The 22,108-nt window shown below is 35.7% G+C and overlaps 1 protein-coding gene and 1 pseudogene across 1 annotated transcript; one reads left to right on the plus strand and one right to left on the minus strand.

Moving 5' to 3' along the window:
• Positions 1-20,783, plus strand: wu:fc21g02 (uncharacterized). Its single transcript, XM_055158250.1, has 14 exons — positions 1-136; positions 3,068-3,113; positions 6,010-6,157; positions 6,440-6,503; positions 6,882-6,963; positions 7,311-7,426; positions 8,774-8,942; positions 12,533-12,654; positions 13,222-13,299; positions 13,414-13,443; positions 15,229-15,297; positions 15,741-15,941; positions 17,027-17,137; positions 18,923-20,783. Exons 2-14 carry the CDS (start codon positions 3,068-3,070, stop codon positions 19,037-19,039), a joined length of 1,353 nt encoding a protein of 450 aa, XP_055014225.1. The 5' UTR covers positions 1-136; the 3' UTR covers positions 19,040-20,783.
• Positions 15,058-15,175, minus strand: LOC129410464 (5S ribosomal RNA; annotated as a pseudogene).
• Positions 20,784-22,108: the final 1,325 nt, after the last annotated feature.

Consider the following 22,108-nt stretch of genomic DNA (forward strand, 5'->3'; position numbering starts at 1 on the left):
CACCAGTGGGTCTGTCTTCTTTCTTCTGCAAACCCACAGACTCCACTCTTTAATACGACTCCCCTGCACGCGTTTTGACATAGTAACCTAGATCTGTTGTAGTCTGTCGGAGAAGACAAATCACCAACACGCAGAGGTAAGATGGCGGCTCTATATAGTGTCTTTAACACTATTACCTTTTTATACTGCAGTCTACTACACAACTCTCTATTTTTAGATAATTTTTTTTGAATGTTTTCAACAAGCGAATCTGATGCACATAACTTGTTGAAAGCAATGCACTTAGTGTTTTTGGGAAACATAACTAATCTAGGTTTATATAGGACGGAATGTACTTTTAGCATTTGTGTCTCGTATTTCAGTTACTGGTGGTCGTTTTACCGCTGTTGCTATCCACGTTTTTTTCCACCGTCTGCTTCCATCTTGTGGTAAAATGTAAATTTCTTAAAATATTGTGCATTTGGATATTTGTTTACTTATCAAGAAATTCTTTTTTTTTTTTTTTTTTTATCATTTTGAAGTGCAGTTTTCATCTTACAGCGCCTCTCTATGAAAATGTAATAACTAGGAATTCATCAGTGTGGACGATCTAAAAGCGGCCACACCCCTATTGTTTCGTCGGTGTATTTTGTATTTTTGCAATGGAATTTAATTGGACGAGTAAATTGCACTGTTTAGGTAAACTGTGGTTGTTAATGCCAATTCATTCATTAGATTTTTGCGCTTCTTTTAGTGTTTTTCTCGCATGCCATCACGTCCCACCGGGAGCAAAACTCCGCCCTAATACAGCCAGGCCCTGCGATGCGTTCAATAACCCTCGGAAGGTAGAGGAAAATTAGTCAAGCGCACTTCTGATGATACGACTACCACTACTACTGTATATAGATTAATTTATTGCTCAACAAGTGACAGATGGATCAATGAGTTTGGAGGAGTCAGTGTTTATCGTGGGGACTTAGACTTAGACAAACTTTATTGATCCATAAGGGAAATTATTTCACACTTTTTCTTTGTGCAAACGTTATCTATCAGTCAATTTACCAATCGCATTTCATTCTCTTCGCATTTATTGCAGCCCATGTTTTTTGAGATGTGCATTTAGAATAGTTTTTGGGGGTTATCAACCTCTCACTCTAGGACTACTACTATAGGACTAGGACCACTAAACCAAGCACCTCACTGTTGTAAGTGGTATAGGTAGAGCAATTAGAGTTCAGCGGTCTGGCTCTATTCAGATTGCAATTTTTATTTAAAAAAATTATTTTATGTTTAAAAAGCCAAAAGTAGGATTCAGTTGAAAGTGCACATTGTAAATTTAAGAACATGTCTGTAGAAGTCTAAACTACAGGTACTAGATTTTAAGATGCTCTTTGCAGAGGCTACTTATTTAAAATGTATTATTACCATTTATATTTTTGCTCTTTGTTATTAGGTGACGTGTGAGCTATGGTGTCCAAATAAGTCTATGGATATTCTAATTACAGCAGTTGTGAGCTGTGGCAACTGAAATAGCCTTTTCAGTGGTGATATATTGTGCAGCCCTATTTACAATTGCATTCATTTTAATACCTGCCTAAACACGCACTTATCAACATTTTTTACATTCAACCTACACCCACACACTACAAGCTCATTCCATTCAGGTCAGGATTTGGCATCAGTATGGAGTACTCCATTCATCAGTATATGTTTTATGCTCCTAGGAAGTTACTCATAGCAAAAATATTCAGAATAGTTGTGTGTTTGTGTGTTGATATTCATAAATGATATTAGGAAAATGCGTCACCAATAAGTTAATGTAACATCTCAACATTGTAGAATGGAGGACAGGTCAGAACTCTATGGTTTTGCTGTTTGCTGTTTAACTGTGATGTAGATTTATGATTAATTTCCCTGTAATTACTGGGGCTAGCGACATGAAACAAAAACTGATTCTCTCTACATAAATAAACAAAAGTTTAATTATTTTTTTCAGAATGTCTTCATAAAGTTGTGCCATTGTTCATCTCCAAAGATATGATTGTTGCCACTTAAAAAGACTTTAAGCCATAAGACTAAAAGGCAGGATTATGGACCCAATCTCCAATAATGATGACAAGTTTCAAAAGTTGAGAGTCATAAGTTTGGGTATTTCTGAATCTCCCATACAGTTCTATAGGCCTCTGCCTTCCATTTGCAATTGTGACATGATCAAATAATGGTTGGCTTAATTGACTTTCAACTACAAACAATTGCAAGTCTTATCAGTTTTGAATGATCAATTAATCGTGCAATTTTGTAGCTCTCCTCAGGGGCAGGTCATGGATCAATAAACTACTATGTACACACACAGAGATAACTGCAATAGCTTAGCGTTAAATTTTGTCAGTATCTGCGACTACAACTGTAAGAGTCTGTTGATAAAGTAAAGCATGTTCAGAAGACTCTGTTATAATATAAAAAGTATGATATATTGCTGAAGAAAAATGGATGATACATGATAACAGAAACACACTGGCGAACACAACAACCCTGAAGCAGGATTATCCAAAAAAACAAAACAAAACAGTTCTTCACAGTATTAAAATAACTGTAGTGACAGAGCTAATTTTTTTCACTGGGTCTGTGGAAAAAGCTGCACTTCTGTCCATGATGTGTGTCTTATCTCGTTGTATGCGCAGCACAGTAGGGCAAAACCAAGGAACAATATACAGTATGACAACACATTTTCACTTAAGAAGTCTCTTGGTTTTGTTATTAAATAAATATTTGTTGTTATACTAAATGTTATATTGTAAAATTGCATTATAAAATGTGCAAATCTAATGCAAAATATACTTGATTATCTTTTTTTTTTTTTTTTTTTTTTTCAAACAGTATGTCCACAGCAACAATTGCAATGTTACCCAATTTTTATACCTCTCCCACCTCTACCACCAACTCATTGTTTGCTTTTTCCTCAACCTTTAACCTTCCTTAAGTAACCTTGGGGGGCTTATGTTTATTTTATGTTTATAAGAAAGTTCAGTGACTGGAATAATATATATTTCATCTGTTTTCTAACTCAGTCCATGATCTTGTTTGGCAGATGATGTGGGCAGGGTTGGGCCTCCTGGTGACTGCCCTCACTGTGGGTAAGTAAATTAATTATCTTTAATGCTATTGTGCTAATTTGCCATTTAAAGTCCTGGTTGATCCTGGTTTAGTCTTGATGTTGATTTTGCTTGGTCATGGTCTAGTGCTGATTTATGGTATAATAGTCTGAGGCTAGTTCCAAATACGTGAAATGATAGCTTCTAGCCCATAACTCCTTTACTTTCTTTATCAGTGGCGGTAACAATGCAGGCACCGCGTGACACTACAACACCTACAAAACGGACTACAATAAGCCCTCATTCTCCTCTACTTTCAGCATGACAGTGTACTTAAATTCATGTTTACACATGAGATAAGGTGCAGCTGTTGAATAAAAAAGCTCTGCAAAAAAACCCACAGACTGTAAACATGAGCCACCTTTAACATCTCCATATGTATGGAAGAGAATAAATATATTCTCCAGACTCACCGGCAGCTCTAGCCTGTGCCCTGTACTCTGCTATGTCCTCTGTGCCTAGAGGTATTTCGCCATATCCTGTCTTTTAATGTATTTACGATGAGCACAGAGCATACACGGCAATTTCAGCAGAGTTTATGCAAATGAGCCATGTGGCTTTAAATTTTGTTTTTATAAATGTAAACATTGCGCGCAGATCTTCCCTTATGTCATTATGTAGTCTACAGTTAAAGAACATAAAGCTGTGATGACCCTAAAAGCTTTTATGTTTATTCTTATATAAAGTTTGGGTTTAAGGTTTGTCTAGGTATTTGTATTGTAATAATGTCTGAGGCAACAAAACTTTTAATGCATTACAAACTCTTCTGCAGAGATCGGCCCTGTTTGGAAACATTCAGGGAAAATGTGGGATGTCTCATAGCCTCTATGCTAAAGGAGCTATGAAAGGAAGCATGCAGGCTCCTTTTCCTAACTCCTTCCTAACTCAGTGCTCTATTCAGACAGTCCTTGTCATGACAGATTCTCCATGTTTTCTCTATGAAAAAACATCTTTGCTTTTCCTCTAGGCCTCTTGTTTCCTGGCAGCTCTAACCTTAGCATCCTTATACACTTACAGTCCCTGACAAAAGTCTTGTCGCTTATCCATTTTGTAGAAACAAAAGCTTATAACTTGACTTTAAATTAATCGATTGGTTTTAGAAATGTCTCATATGAAAGCTAAAACCCTCCCAAATTATGCTCAATATACTAAAATAAATTTGCTTCACTGAAAAAAGATTGATCATTTAATGAACACAGAAAGGTCAGATTTTGGCAAGACAAAAGTTTTGTCGCCTACAGAAAATTGAACAAATAATTTACTTCAAATACAAAAATATGTTGCATAACGTCAGTGAATTAAGTAGTGGTGCTGTGAGATCCATATTTAATATCTTGTATGACTTCCATGAGCTTCAAGGACTACATCCATGCGGTTCCACAATGATTCATACAATTTGTTGATGAAGTCATCAGGAATAGCAAAGAAAGCGTCTTACATGCCTCCCAGAGTTCATCAAGATTCTTTGGTTTTGCCTTCCATGCTTCCTCTTTCATTCTACCCCAGACATGCTCAATGATGTTCATGTCTGGTGACTGGGCTGGCCAGTCCTGGAGCACCTTGATCTTCTTCGCCTTGAGAAACTTTGATGTCGAGATAGAATTATACGATGGAGCACCATCCTGCTGCAAAATTTGACCCCTTTTATGGTTGGGAATGTAAGAGGTAGCTAATATGTCTTGATATTTTAGGTTATTGATATTGCCTTCCACCCTGCAAATGTCTCGCGCACCCCCATACTGGATGGAACCTCAGACCATGATTTTTCCGCCACCAAACTTAACTGTTTTCTGGGTGAATCTTGGATACATGCGGGCTCCAGTAGGTCTCCTGCAATATTTGTGGCGGCTGTGATGTAATTCAACCAAGGATTCATCTGAGAAATCCACCTTCTGCCACTTTTCCAGTGTCCATCCTTTTAGCAGGCTGTGGGCCTTGGCAAATGCCACTTGTTTTTTTAATTGCCTTTTGTTTAGTGCTGGTTTCTGTGCACTGATTCGACCGTGGAGGCCATTTCGAGACAGAATTCTACAAACTGTTCTGGTTGACACAGGGACTTGAGGTGACCAGGCCTGGTGGAGTCTGCTGCAGTGGAAAAGGGGCCGTGGATTTTCGAATCAACAAACGGTCCTCCCGAGCAGTTGTCTTGCAGCGTCTGCAGGACCTGGGCTTGTCAAAAATATCTCCAGTCATTTCAAATCTTTTTCTTATTCTTTGTACTTGACGCTGAGACACATTGAAGGTGTCAGCCACCTCAGCAGTGGATCTGGTCTTCAGCCTCTTGATAATTAATGCTTTGGTCTCAGGGTGGATCTTAGGCATGTTGTCAGAGGTCAAGTTGCAGTTGATGTGAAGGTCTGGTGTGCTGGGGTTCTTTTTATACACACCCACTAACTGATTGATCAGTAACTGACCACAGGTGAGGCTGTAATCTAGGATTGGGTGCATCATATGACAAGGCGACAAGACTTTTGTCTTGCCAAAATCTGACCTTTCTGTGTTCATTAAATGATCAATCTTTTTTCAGTGAAGCAAATTTATTTTAGTATATTGAGCATAATTTGGGAGGGTTTTAGCTTTCATATGAGACATTTCTAAAACCAATCGATTAATTTAAAGTCAAGTTATAAGCTTTTGTTTCTACAAAATGGATAAGCGACAAGACTTTTGTCAGGGACTGTATTCATCATCCCTCCTTTCTACTATATATTCACTTTCCCTCCTCTGTACCATTTATTCACTGTAACCCCTCTGTACATGGCCAAACCGTCTAAATCTGGAAATTTTGTGTAAAAACATTTATTATGAGTTACCCAAATATTAAGCTCATTAACATCTATAGCTGTTTTATACTTAATTTATGTTTATCTCTTTGCAGAGTCCTACATAGTTCACGACCAGCATGAGCGTCTCTATCACGGTCGACAGTTGAAGATTTATTTACCCAAAAGTTCAGAGAAATTGGAGTTCACCTCAGCGGACAACACCCAGCCAACACTGGTTTATTGGGACAAAATGAGGTCAAGGTAAATGCAAATTCATGGGCTGTACTATTAATTAGTTAGTGTAATCCAGGAGGACAATGTTTTTGAAACTGAGGACATTTAAACTGTCACTGACTGAAAATGACAAAAAATGTTCTACCATATTACTACTGTAAAGTAAAGAATGAAAAACATCATGTTAAAATAAAAATAAAGTACTCATTTAAATATTGAATAATTCTCCTCTCTGTTTCCAAAATGTGGTAGCTACAATGGAGAATTACGTTCAATTAAGTTTTTTTTATTGTTTTTTATTATTTTTAGTAGTCGAGCGCTGAGGGGTCACGTGTCTGGGTCAGGTAATGACCGGCGCTGGTACTTGGAACAGGTGAGTTCAGGGATCTTGGTGCTTTTTATCTGTTTGTCTGTAAAACAGTACTGAGTTGTACTGGTTTAAATCTAGTCATGGTTCAGTCCTGGTTCGGTTTTAGTTTAGTCCTGGTTTCATGCTGAATTGCATCTGGTTTAGTTGTGAATTCAGTTTTTTATTTTTTCTACTTTAATCCTTAAGTAGATCAGGTCAATTCTTGTTAAAAATCTGTTTTAGTAATAATTGTTTAATCTTTGTTTTGGAATTTAACTCATATTTTCAGTTGTTCCTTGGGTTAGGAGTTACATTCTATATACTGTGTTTGTCTATGGTACTATGTAGTCTGTAATGTAATCCAGCCTTCTACATTGAGTTTTGTTCTACTGGCTCTACTAGGTGACATTTGACGATGAGGGAACGTACGTCCAAAAAGACTACTGGGGTAAAGAGATTTCCTCACTCAAAGTGGCTGTATTGGGTAAGTCAACACATAACATATACAACACACATATTATATAAGGCAAGGTTCTTGATTTAGGAGGTATTCCATGAAGTGAGATGAAACAAGTCCAGCCTGATCAATCCTAAATTCTGTTCCAACAACATGGCAAAAAAAAAATGTCTATAAACACTTTTACCAAAAGTTTCAGCATGTGCATGTCTCCGTTGTGTTGGCGCGACTCAAAATACATTTTTAAACTGTTGAAAAAGGTAAAGATTACTTAGTTCTGCTTTAAACTTCAGGCACAGGCTTTCAGAATAAACCTGAACTTGTTGTGGCTTTGATGGAATACCCCCACATGTGTTATTTTGTTTGTTTTGCAGCTGAGAAGAAAGCTGTACAACGTGTGGCCGGGAGAACCCTGTATATCTCATTAGAAGGCATCAGAAAAGAAGATGCTACACTTCGATTCTATGGACAGTCTGATAATGTTACACTGGTGAGATGCTGTTACTTTTACCATTAGCATAATAATATCATTTTACCACATTAGTTATGTTTTGTGGAATGTTCTTATAACCTGAACAATTAGGATGCTCAGAATGCATAATATAAGTGAGAAATAATTTGGACCACTGCAAACTAGTTTTATATATTTTTTATATATTATTATATATTGTCTTTAACTTTTTTATCAGTCCCTGTGGATGTGGACTATATGTTCATAAGTTCCACAATACAATGTGCTCCATACTTGAGAATTAGCAGCGCCTATTTTGAGCTTTTTACAGGGCCCACAACGCTACCTAGTGACTAGTAGAAAGGGCACATTTTGGATTTTAGTTTCCATAATGTGATAAATATAAACACTAAACTATTGTGTGCAGAATTTTAACCACCAACTAGCCACAGATACACCATCATAATAATGATCATTTATGAGAAAGTTTTTTAGTTAAATGTAGTCAATATGATTAATTGAGATTCAGGAGCAGGACCACGCCTCAACCGTCCCCTCCTCTCACCAGCAAACCACAGCTCACCTCGACCACACCTCTAATTTCCCAGAAGCCTATATGTAGCAGCCATTCCCATCATCCCAGTTTGTCTCGGCGAACTTGACCCCACCCTCCCACCCCCTATTTTGTTAATTTTTCAGTCATAAGACCCCTACAAGGGGGGTTCTGTTCCGGCTGGGCCAATTGAAGATTGAGACGGAGCTCCCACTTAGAGTCTCAACCCAGCCATCTCTGCCCCGCTTCGTACATTATCAATAGACTTCTTCACACTATGTCGTTGTTAGTGTAGCCCTAGCTAGTGAAATGGATTCTTATTAAAAATGAATAAAGAGGCTATTTACTGTAATACTCATAACCAGTTATGATCAGTGAATATTGATTGATTTGAGATCTTGCATTTGTAATCCATTCAAGTGAGTATGTTTTCTAATTATTACTTGATTTGGTGGGATAGTACCTGTTGTAAAAATGCATCATAGTTTTATATAGGGTAAGTGTCAGTGCCAAGAAAAAAAAAATAAAATACAGAAAGGTTGTGGTGAGTTCCAAAACAAATAAAAATAGCTATGACATTAACACCAACAATTTACATGCAAGGAAGGCATTTCTTGAGTTTAAACCTCCATTTAACAAATTAAAGGTGTTGTCTTTTTACCTCTATGTATGCCATATCTGCTGCCCATGTCCAACCAAGTAGTAAAATTACTTTAAAAAATTAACTTAAAAAAAATAATAAAGTATTAAAAAAACAAAACAAACAAAAAAACGTTAACCATGTTTTAGTGCAATGCATTTTAATCATGTTTTTGTGTATTCTCTTCATTTAGGTCCGACATGGCTCTCCTGTGTCTCAGGAACTGGCTGATTATTATGACAGAGTTCGACTCAGTAGTAAAAACATTGAGATTGTCAAGGTGAACATCAGTGATGTGGGATTGTATAGCCTCAGTGACCGCAAAGATCGGCTGGTGTCTACAACCAAGCTGGAGCTCACTGGTAAGTGAAAGTAAAAAAAAAAAAAAATAATATATATATATATATATATATATATATATATATATATATATATATATATATATATATATATATGTATGTGTGTGTGTGTGTGTGTGTGTATATATATATGTATATAATATATATATATATGTATATATATGTATATATATGTATGTATATATATGTATATATACATATATGTATATATATATACATATATGTGTGTGTGTATATATATATATATGTATATGTATATATGTATATATATACATATATGTATATGTATGTATGTATGTATATATATATATATATATATTATATATATATATATATATATATAATATGTATATATATGTATGTATGTATATATGTATATATATATATATATATATATATATATATATATATATATATATATATATATATATATATATATATATATATATATATATATATGTATATATATATATATATATATATATATATATATATATATATATATATATATATATATATATATATATATATATATAATATGTATATATATATATATATATATATATAAAATGTGTTTCTCACCTTCCACGGTGGTAGGTCTCTCTCACCCTCATTCAGCTCGGGTCCTCTACCAGAGGCCTGGGAGCTTGAGAGTTCTGCGCAGTATCTTTGCTGTTCTCAGTACTGCACTTTTCTGGACTGAGATGTCCTTTGTTTTTCCCGGTATCTGTTGTAGTAATTAATTAATCTAATTAATCTCTTTTTAATCTCACCTAAAAATTGCTGAGAAAAGCCTTCAATTTGAGGTATTTTCATTTAAATTCATTATTACATTATTGTGGCAGATCAAAAGACTGATATAGAACAAAAAAAAGTGACTTTATAAAGTCATTTATTGTTTAACAAATCTCTCCAAATTGGCTGTTGAGCCCAAGTCTCCATGAATAAGAAACTGTTTGCTGTAAAGCAGCAAAGACGAGGAAATCTGAACATAATAACTTTTGTCTACTTAAACACAATAAAAAGTCCAGTCTTTCCTTAACCATATTAAAAATATTATTAATAGATAACTGCTTTATATATGAGATCACTGGTTTTAGTCCTGGTTTAGACCTGCTTTAGTCCTACTTTAGTCCTAGTTTAGTCCTGGAATGGGTTAGTTCTGGTTTAGTCCTGGTTTAGACCTGGTTTAGACCTGGTTTTAGTTCTGGTTTAGACCTGGTTTAGTCCTGGTTTAGTCCTGGACTGGGTTAGTCCCGGTTTTATTCTTGGTGTTAGTTCTGGTTTAGAGGCGCACAGGAGGAAGCGCGGTTTACGCAGCGTACGCGAGAAAACGTACGCGGCGCTCGAGACGTTGGTGTCCGCGCAGTAACTACGGAAGGAAACGTGGTTCGCGCGTTCTCAGATTAATGACGATGATGAAGGTGTGTGTTTGTGTTTGTATGTGTTTGTGTGTGTTTGTGTGTGTGTTTGTGTGTGTTTGTGTGCGTGTCCCCTCATGTGGCAGGTCACTATAGGACAGTAGTGCAGACATCATGAGCCTATGCAGGTTGTTTTCACCAGTGACATTTAAGTTGTAGGCCTCGTCCACTGTGTGACTGACGCCGCCAACGTTAACATGACGTTTACATCGCTCTTACTGCGCGCGTTTTGTGTGGGTTTCCGGCAATGAGTGGAATTACCGAAATAAAAAAAATTATAAATGTGTTTTTGTGTGTGTGTGTGTGTGTGTTGTTGTCCCAACAACACATAAAAACAGATTTTATAATAAAGCAACTCGCATACAGAAACAGTAAAGTTAGAGATAAAAATGAGATTAACGCGATTAAAAAACATAACGCGCTAAATATGACTGTAATTAATTAATCGCAATTAACGCGATAATTTGACACCCCTAATATATATATATATATATATATATGTTTTTACGTTATGTTTTTTAATCGCGTTAATCTCATTTTTATCTCTAACTTTACTGTTTCTATATGCGAGTTGCTTTATTATAAAATCTGTCCCTGACAAAAGTCTTGTCGCTTATCCATTTTGTAGAAACAAAAGCTTATAACCTGACTTTAAAATAATCGATTGGTTTTAGAAATGTCTCATATGAAAGCTAAAACCCTCCCAAATTATGCTCAATATACTTAAAAAAATTTGCTTCATTGAAGAAAGATTGATCATTTAATGAACACAGAAAGGTCAGATTTTGGCAAGACAAAAGTTTTGTCGCCTTGTCATATGATGCTCCCAATCCTAGATTATATACAGTCAGGGACTGTATATATATATATATATATATATATATATATATATATATATATATATATATATATATATATATATATATATATATATATATATATATATATGATGGGTTTGAAACTAAAATTGCACTCAGATTTTAGTTCAGTTAAGTAAGCATATAATGATGAACAATTTTAATGCACAATGTGAAATGTGCTAAAACTGCATGGCTCTAAGCTTAATGCGCTTACACTACTTCTAAAAAGTGAAGTGACTCATCAGTGAATCTTAAAAACTGTAATTTTCTGTAAATTTGTAAAATATGAATTATTTCAGTGTTTTTAGATGCGTGTCTACTGCACGATTTTGGCAGTTTGCATTGAAAGATTTCTGATCGTAGGCAAAATTTTGAATCGTAGCTGGCAGGCAAACTTTCGATAGATGTTATTTAAACACAAAGTAGAAGAGTACAAGCCTACAAAATTTCAGCCCTGTATGTGTGTTACGGAGATATCGTCTTGTGAAAACAGCCGAGAAAAAATAATGCTCATTCTGGGCCCGTAAATGGACACATACTCCCCTCATAAAATGAGCTGTAACTTAAAAATGATCAAAAGTCACTAAAACTTCACAGGGTTAGCACATGATAGTAAGGGACTATTTGGTAATTTTTTCAAATTTTTTTGAGATCGAAATGCGTGGGCCATTTGTTGAAATGGCGTGGAATGACAACTACAGCCTTTCAACTGGCATTATGTACTTAAAGTTAAGACATACAGGTCGAGCCTAGAAGCTGTGACAGACAGACGCACATGAGCAGGCAAGAGACACACAGGAGAGAAAGAACTGCTGTCTTCATGGGGGAAATATTAAACCTAAAAACTGTGTTGACCACAAGGGCACTTAGAGCCCAGGTGGTATTCAAGCACCTGCCCTTTTGGCTTATCTGTGCACATTTTTAATCTGCAGTCAATTTTTGTGATCAATAGTAAATACAAGTGCTCCTCAGATGAGCTTCGATGTGAAAGAACCATCTCGCCCCGATTCCTGTTAATTTTCAGACTTGTACAAATGCGGAAACTCTGTTAACCAATACATTTACTGAGACATTACCAAACAGAGCCTGGAACCTGATAATTGCACTGACAAACTTAGTGTGAACCACTGCACAGTGTGCAGGTGTATTGTCGTACAATTTATATTCATCATCATGAGGGATTAACGCATTTCACTTGACATGTTTGGGATTGCTGTGCTCGCAGCAATATTGTGGCCGAGTAAATAAATTACTCTAAAATTATTTTGGATTGTGCATGTTATGTATTACTGTTGGCAATTCTTTTGTGCAGATGTTGAAGTGAATGGACACCCACTCCTTGCTCTGCTGTTGCTCCTGGGGATACCAGCTGGAATCTGCTGCTGCTGCCGAAAGAAGATCTTCAAGTCGAAAGCCACGACCGCCCAAACACAGGTCTAACTTTTATATATAAATTTATAAATATAATATGCCTTTTTTCTTTCCAACTAGTCTATTTTCTAAGCTACTGTGCAATTTCTGAACCAAAATTTACCTTTTTATTTTAACCTTGTTTTAACAGAGTTTCATTGTGAGTTGCGTTACTACTCATGCATGTTGGAATAATCCTATCTTGTCATGCATTTGAGGTTTGAGTGCTCAGTAAATTGTAAATCTCTGTCCACTGCTCTGTACTTAAAATTATTAAAAAAGATTTGAGTTATACATATAGAGTTAAAAAATTTCACATGGCCATTATTCAACTGTAAAAATAAGTAACTGAAAATCCACTGCTTGTTACGGTGAAATGCCACCCTGAAGAGGTGGGGCCTATTAAGTCTGGTATTTTCTGTTTTTAAAATGCGGCTTCCACAATATTTTTATACTGGGGCAAGACAAATTTAGCTCAAATACATGAAAAACAATTGCGTATAAGCCATTTTAGATCACTGGTAAAACAAAGTGTAAAATCATGATCTACATTATAGTTTAATGCTAAACCTAAGTACTTCTTTAATTTAGGCCTCTCCTGGTACAGTAGTCGTACCTAGTGGACCGACCGGACCTTGCCCTCCATACAACCAGCCACAGCCTGGAGGAGTAAGACCTTTAAAAAATTTATTTCCAGCCTGAACATTTTAAAGACTTTATATATATATCTATAAAGATCCTTGCCTGTTATTCTGATGATGTTTTTGTTTTGTTTTTTCACAGGGATATTACCCAGCACCAAGCACTGACTTGGTAAGAATTCACCGGCTGTCATATTCTAGTGTTATGTAGACTAGTTTATGTTCTATTGTAGCATATGTGATCCCCTTCAGTTTATCATAGGGATGGCACTATTATTAGTAAGCAGGTTATAAATGCTTGTGGAATGGCCAGAAAACAAGGTTGCAGCAATGGTACATTTACAACCATAAAAACAAAGAAATGACACACTTCCCTGAAGGCTGGGGTTCAAGCTTCACTATGCAGCAAAGGTTTATCTTCTAGACGCTAAAAACATTTCTGATATAAACTATTGCATTTCCAGTTGGTCTCAAACAAAAGAGACAACATTAAAACCACTCAAATCTTTGTATAATTAGGCAAAAAAAGTGCTAGACAAGTAAACATTAAGGCATCATCATCGTCAAATCCTTACAAAATATAAAATGTTACACAAGCAAATTCTCAGTTTAATTGGATGTGCAATTAATACATAGAATTTTAAACAATGCTGCACCTCTACCACTTAAGAGATTTGTCCAGCTTTGCTCTGAGCAGACCACCAGAACAGCCAGGTCCACAAGTCAGTATGACAGACTTCCTAGATGTAGCTCAGCCTTTGCACACATGGCCTTCTCATTCAAGGGCATTAAAGGGTGGATCAAGCTGAAACTCTCCTCTCACCCCAGGGACTTTACTTACAATGAAAGCCCTTTGTAGAGAGTAAACACAGTCAATACTCTTTTTTTATTTGCATGTAATTGTGCATTAATTGTGATGTGAACTTATATATGGTAATATCCGACTAGTATTTGAGTAATTTTAAATGTGCAAATGTTATTTTTTGAAAAGAAAGCAAGCATCTCCTACAAGAATTATGAGATGAATGCGTGCACATAGTCACTGTTAAAATAAACTAATAAACTAAACTAAACTACTGGCAGTTACGTACTGTTGTGACAATATAGCACAATCACTGTCTATTGCTGGGCTTCTTTTGTTCTTTTGGCCAATAATATTTCATACAGATGGAAGGCGGCTAAAAATAATATTGTTAAAATGTAGATTTATGTCATAATACAGTGTGTTTTTACATCTAATCAGTAATAAAAATTATAAGGTTCAGCATTTGAGAATTTACCTTTTGGATTTCATGGTAAGTAAACCATGGTAAGTAAACCACCAATAAATGAAAATCCAAGCATAAGATGGTGGCAAACGTAGATTCGCAATGGCAGCTGTACTGCCGCCAGTGTGCCGCAGGTCAACTGTGGCTTCCAAAATAGTTTTTTCATTAGCCTTAAATTAACTCTACTTGATACTTTACATATCAGACCATACATTTGTGGTGTTCTACCTCCTAACTGTGTTAGTCATAACACTCAATTAATTAATCATTGCATTTATATAGCGCCTTTCAAGATACCCAAAGTGCTTTACAGTTCATTATTCACTCACCCCACACTCGGTGATGGTAAGTTACTACTGTAGCCACAGCTGCCGTGGGGCAGATTGACGGAAGCGAGGCTGCCAATCTGTGCCATTGGCCCCTCCGACCACCACCACCATCACTCACACACACACTACTTCCATACTAGGCAAAGTGTCTTGCCTAAGGACACAGCGACAGTTTTGACCACTGGCACCCCACTGTGGCACCTGGAATTCCAAGGGGTCTCCCATCCAAGTACTACCCAGGCCCAGCCTTGCTTAGCTTTTGAGATCTGATGGTATCCGGCTTTGACAAGCTGGTATGGCCACACTTCATCGGTTTTCCTAGCATGCATGTTAACATAATGATATCTGTTTTCTGTTTAGGGTCCTTCCATCCACCCTCCTCCTGCTGCCCCAGGTCCAGGACAGTGGAATGGCCCACCCACTTCTCCGGTTAGATTTGTTGTAACTTTAGTCTTTTTTTTATTTTGTCCTGGTTTGGAGGCTTAGTTCATTCTTTGTTAGTTTTGATATGCTTGGTTTTGACCTTGTTTAGTCTTCATTAGTATTGGCTAAGTCCTTGTTTAGTCTAGGGCTTAACAAATTAGGAAAAGTACCTGAATGTGATTTTTGTGACAGGCATTGTGATTAGATTTGTGATTCTTTTTTTAATGATGACAAACAACAACAAGAATCACATGATTTCAGAACATGTTTGTACATATCTGAACTTCAGGATTAACAGTTTTATGCAGAATACATTTTTTTGTGTGTGTTTTTTGTGGAAAAAGTTATGGTAATTGCGATTAATCTCTAGTTTACTCCCTTTTATATGGTTTAGTGCTACTTCAATCCAAACATTTCCCTAAGTGATTCCTTATTTTCTCTTTTAACAGGGCTTTAACCCGGCTCCAAACCCAACATACCCTCCTCAAAACCCGGGTTACCCTCCTCAAAACCCAGGTTACCCTCCTCAAAACCCAGGTTACCCTCCTCAAAACCCAGGTTATCCCCCTGCAGGAGCTCCCCAATGGAATGGTCCACCTCCAGCCGCTGGGCCCTACCCCTCTTACTCACCTGCACCCAACGCTCCAATGGTATGACTCGTGCTTTCTGTGGCTCAAAGAAATGCTGAATATTTCCAGGGAATCACCTTTGACCTCTTGGGACAAAGATAGTTTTATGACTAGTGACAGGAGGGTAGAAAGACATTGCTGAAAATACTTGTGTGATAAATCTTTATTACGGACACAGAGAGCAATCATATGATCCATAGAAAAGAAATATACTATATAAATATGTATATATTGCATATTATTAAAAGGAAACAATATTATTTAAAAATAAAAAAATTAAAATTCTCTATAGCAGGGGTCTTTTCCTCCAGTGAGCTACCTTTACAAAACAAAAATTAGCATCTGCAAGAAACTGAGAAGATTATAAGAAAGGGGGCAAGCCTTTGGCTACAGTTAGATGCCCATAAAACATAAACCCTTATCCATTTCTTTTGCTCAAATTTGGACTTCAAAATCATACATTTACAATGGTAATAGGCGTATAATTAAACAAATTTTTTGTTATTCAGCACAATGGTATCACTTTGAAATCCCTTAGCGTGCTACTTGTAAAGGGCCCCGAGCTACAGGTTGGAGACCCCTGCACTATAGTATACAGGCATTATTGCAAATATATAATACATATTTGGGGTAGCACGGTTCACAAAATTCATGGTTCGGTTCATGTTGCGGTTTAAGGTCGCAGTTTTCGGTTTTGTACGGTTCTTGTTGTCATTTTTTCTTTTTAATCTTTAATCTCCAGAAATATACTTCATCATATGCTATGTTATCTTAATTATCCACAATTTAGGATACAGCATTAAAAAAGTTATAAAATTATAGTTAGTAATGTAATCATGCACAAACTGAATTTGACTTGACTTTAAGCACATTATTATTGGACATAGGCAGCTGTAAAAATAATACTTTTATTCGGATATTTGATAAATGATAAAATTGCATTATGTTCCAACAGTAATCTACATAAAGGCAATTATTTTACATAGTAATAAAAAAAAAAAAAAAAAAAAATCTAAATAAAAAATAAATAAATAAATAAATTCTCTGCCATATTGTGTATATGGTGTGTATGCTGTACCTTTAAATTAAACTCTTGTGTGTTTTAGGGTTATACGCCAGCTCCAGTAATGTACAGTGAACCTCCAGCAAAAGAAGAGATTAAAATGGAAAACATGGCTCCTGCTCCCACCGACCCTCTGCTGGCTCAGCCTCCACAGGTCTGAACACAAATCTGCATATTAATTGTCTGTTTATTTTTGTTTAAATTATATGTGTGTGCAAGAATGTGATGATTTTCATTTATTTTTTTCAAGAATAATATTTTACTGCCAATGTATGCTCACCCTCCACTTGTGAACATTAACATCTAATTGGAAATAAGGTAAAAGGTAGTGAACACCAGTATAGCGTAACATAGCACAGTGTTTTCTTTGTGTTGAGTCTTCAATTAGCGATTAAAAAATAATGTGTTTTAAGGCCGCCACAGTTTGCCCAATTTAGGCTGTGATTTGCTTCTCCCCAAGGTCGGGGAGACGTGACCCCACTTTGTGTCTTTGTGTGCGATTTTTTTCAGTGTTCTCAGTTGCGCTGTCAGAATTTAACCACAAAGCATCACCACACCAGAAGCCAATAGAACAGAGTGTTGGGGCAGATGGAGTGATGGACATAGAGGCTCAATAACCAAACTCACGACATAGCGAAAATAACTATTACTCACCTCTCGTAAGTTGTAAATTTAAACTGCAGCACCTCATCCATTCTCCATAGAACTTGTCCTCTACAAATAACCCTCAGTCCACAAAACTGTGATTTTACTCCAGTTTGAAGCATTCAAAAGGGTAGTTCCTCATGTGTGTCTGTTTACATCCACGCAGCACAGATTATGGTGAAGCTGCAGATTAGAGATCGAGACTCTACTTCCTGTGTACTTTATCGTCAACCTTCTGTGCTTAAAAAATCATGTATCTGAAGTATTGTACCGCATTTCACAAATAATAATAACACAGTTTTGACTTGCATCTAAACTAGAAGTTCAATGCTCTGATCTTTTTGAGTCTCAAATCAAATGGTTTTACTCTAGACAGGAAACAGCTGACACGAGGTGCGCTCATAACTTTGTAGCCACTGGTACACAGCTATATCCCGCTGCAGTCTTAAATCTCTTAAGATTTTCCTTGTGTCTGAGGTGTGCACTTTTTGTTACATGTTTAAAAAAGCGTTTAAGACTGAACAATTCTGTAGTGTGTGGCGGCCTTAAGTTTAGAATGTATAGTCTTATTTAGTTGTAGCTTACCTTTGCTGTGTTTTGAATTTGACATGTAATGAAAGGCCTTCAAATGGGGTACTTATCAGCGCATTTTTTTTTTGTAATCTTGCGATCTCTCTCAGGCCCTATTCGAACCCCCCTAGTCCTTATGGTTGGCAGTACAAGCCTGTCCAAAGCTCAGCCCAAAAGCCTACATCACCCATGGCTCTGCACTGCCATCTTCAATAAATATACAAAAGCATGATAAAAAACAATGCATTACAAGTTCACTTACCTTATGCGATGTGCAATAGTTATATTAGTTTAATTTGTTTTCCAATGCCAAAATCACAAGAACAATGCAATTCATGACACAGTTTATAAATTGTTTGTTCACTTTATTCCTGAAGTTGCTTTGGGATTGTATTATTTTGCATGAGGTTACTTGAAAACAAGTTCTATAAGTTCTATACAGAAAATAGGTGCATGGTTGAATATTTGACATAATTCAACCTACTTTATATTAACCGCAAAACTTTTCTCAAAATCTCAAATTTTAAGTGCCACCACAACAAAAAATGCATTTTAGTAGCATTTAGAGGCAAAAGTAAGTTAAGGTGGAATAAGGTCAATAGATGTTAGATTCTTAATTTCATGCTGTTGGACCTTGAGAGAATTTATGACATGTCAACAACTATATTCTGTTTACAAAAACTTATTGTCTCCCTCTTTCCACTCTGTTTGTCTTTCTTTTCAGACCTCTCCATCCTCAGGCTCTGCCCCTCCAGTTCCCCCCTCCACTATAGATGCACTGCATTCAACTGACACTGCTGCTACTTTTGATATCAGCAAAAACTCCACTAACTTCCTATAAATATCTGATTGGTTATTTGTTAGCAGGGAGTATACAGTGGGGTGGGCGATATTGGAAAAAAAAAAAAAGTTGCTCATTTTTATTATCTCTTTGGCGATGGTCAGATGGTATGTTTTAACAGTGCATAAGGAATTTGCTAAAATGTGCCTGCAAATGTCTTAGTTGAGATTTAAGTATCTGTTAGGTTTATCTAAACATTAAAAACAAGAAGAAAGACAAGAGATTAATTCAGTTTTACTCATGAGGAGAACGGGCAGAGAGTGGGCATCAGGCCAACAGTCTCCACACGTTCTGATGACTCAAGGCCGCTCTCCTCTTTTTATTTCATTAGGAGGCCCTAGTTACAGAATGATAATTCTCAAGGGGAAGGGGAAACAGCCAAGACATAATAAGAAACTGATGCAGCTATGCATAGTACAAACACATAAAACATGATTAACAATCAGGAGGTGTCTTAGGTATGGACAGACACCATCATAACTCTTGCATGTGTGACAGTGGGAGTTGGCTTCATGTGAGGAATCATCTCGAGGTTCACTAGAGCGATAGGACACTGCACACAGTTGTCAAACACAGAGAGGTTATTCAACAAGTGACAAGTGATTGGTACATTATAAATCAAAGAATTGTAGTACATAAATGGTTAACTCATAGGCCTAGAATATCACACAAGTATTTAGCAAATGTGGGATAATAAAATTATTCTGACAGTATCACACAAAATATGTATGGATCATAAATACTGCCATAAAGGTTTGCAATGGTTCAAAGTTATTCCTCACTTACTTACCTTATGCATATCGAGCATCCAAATTATTCACCGTACCAAGTTCATAAGCACTTTTCACTTTGACTTTTCAGAGCGGTGTTTTGCCACCATGGTAAATTTAACAACAACCAGCATGCAAGTGGACTTTTTCATTTTACCTCAAAAGCTGCCTGTACAGCTCTGTACTGTAGGAATACAATTTTTGCGCAAATTTAAGCATAAAACTTAATGGATCTAAAATGAGCCAATTTTCAAGAAGACTCTTTTAATCAAAACTGTTTCATGATATAGAGTTAGCTAAAGTGCTTCCTTTATATAATACAGAGCCTGTTTCAGCTGAGAACATCTCTCTATATGGAAAGAAAGTTTATATGAGTTGTTTAAGCTTTTAAAGCCACAGTATGTTTTTTTTTGGTCCAAAAAACTTCTCGTAAGGCCTCATCTTGCTTGTTTCCAGGGTAATGGCATAAAACTTCTCTCCATGGACACTGATCCAAAATGTGGTTCTAACTATTTTTCTGTGGAATGATGCTGGCAACATGCCACCTTCAGAAAGTTACATACTGTAACTTTTAAATAACAATACATGGTCAAGGTTTTCAGGCAAAATGCATCTATATAGATACCTTCTAAAGATTAGGGTAAATACAGAAAATGCCAAAAATGGAGAGCGAGGTTAAAATGATGTTAAACATAATGTCAAGTGTCAGTATATATTTTTTTATTATTTTGTAAAAATTAAGGAGCAATTATTGGCAAAGTGTCCTTTTTTTTCTGTCTCCTTCCCAAATAATTTAAATGGGGCCATTCCAGATTTATATCACAGCGCTAACCTTATTAATCTCTGTATATCAATCTGTCATTTGCCCATTTAATAATTACCAGTATTGTTGCTTGAAATAAATTAACATTGAAATACCAAATTTTAAATGACCTGCTTGTTGAGAATTGGTAACCATAACTTAGCAAATTTAAAACCACTACAATGCTAATGTACAAATATTTCAATGTGTTTTTACATTATTTAAACTGTGTTTTTTATATATATATATATATATATATATATATATATATATATATATATGTATATATATATATATATATATATATATATATATATATATATATATATGTATATGTATATATATATATATATATATATATATATATATATATATATATATATATATATATATATATATATATATATATATAAACATACATACATACATACATACATATATATTTTATTATTTTTTTTGCATGACATAATCACTGTCTGTGGAATAGCAGAGGAAACTGTTACATGAAGAACACGGGTATCTTCTGTTGGTGTGTTTTTAGATATTTTTTTTAATCTTGCACTCCACTTCTCAAGTTTCAGTCAATAGTTTCCTTTTAAGTATGAGACAACAAAGTATTAGCTTTAATTAGTAGCTTTATTTATGTATTTTGCTGTATATTGCTGCTGTATCAAAAAAAAAATCACACAGTCAATATATCTACATTTAGCTGATTTAGACATAGAAAGCAGTTGTTGAAAACATCTTAAAGAGTGGGTATTAGGAAAAACTGATTTTTTACCATGTTATAATGTTCTCTCATCTAAAAACATGCCTGGTTTCAAATGTCATTCATGCATGTTTGAGTAATCTTGCGATCTCCCCCACGGCCCGCCTCTGGGCCCTATTGGAACCCTCCTTACAGTTAGCAGTATGAGCCCATACTTCTTGTACCCACATATTTTACATAAATATAAGAGCAGGATCTAAAACAATACACTCCAACTTCACAAACTGATACAATGTGCAGTAGTTTCATTAGAGAATGCACACTGATTATGTTGTGACTTAGTGCTGATAGCAAGGGGAGGGGGGAAATGGTGTCAAAAACATAACTCATGTAACATAAATATGTTGTGGTAACACTTATGACCTCAAGTGCAATACCCTCTTAAGTACAGTACCAATGTAGAACTTGAAACAGCTTAGAGTATAAATGTATGAAGTAGTTATATTTTTATTTATCATTATTTTATTTAATTAACTCCAAGTATAAGACAAATATTTCATAACATTTGCAAGTTTATACAGGCCAAATTAACTTCCCACTTTGCTATGGAGAAATTACACTGAATTTGTTCTCATCTTTATAAACCTGTTGTCAATCATTATTTAGCTTCTGTTTCCAATGTGATCATGTTTAAGCATATACTCTAATATTTAGTTTTATTGTATGTATCATGTTAAAGTTGCGCTATGTAACTTTTTCTGGTGGAGGGCATATACATCATCTGCTTG

This window comes from Boleophthalmus pectinirostris, unplaced genomic scaffold (assembly GCF_026225935.1).
Source record: "Boleophthalmus pectinirostris isolate CB_2022bp ecotype Guang Dong unplaced genomic scaffold, ASM2622593v1 HiC_scaffold_22, whole genome shotgun sequence".
NCBI classification, from domain to species: domain Eukaryota; kingdom Metazoa; phylum Chordata; class Actinopteri; order Gobiiformes; family Gobiidae; genus Boleophthalmus; species Boleophthalmus pectinirostris.

What these genes read in the sequence shown, in the direction of transcription:
- wu:fc21g02 (XM_055158250.1), top strand. Translation starts at nt 3,068, where the DNA reads ATGATGTGGGCAGGGTTGGGCCTCCTGGTGACTGCCCTCACTGTGG. An exon ending in ACTCAAAGTGGCTGTATTGG is followed by an intron (nt 6,964 to 7,310) that starts GTAAGTCAACAC and finishes TTTGTTTTGCAG; the next exon opens with CTGAGAAGAAAGCTGTACAA. An exon ending in ACCAGCCACAGCCTGGAGGA is followed by an intron (nt 13,300 to 13,413) that starts GTAAGACCTTTA and finishes GTTTTTTCACAG; the next exon opens with GGATATTACCCAGCACCAAG.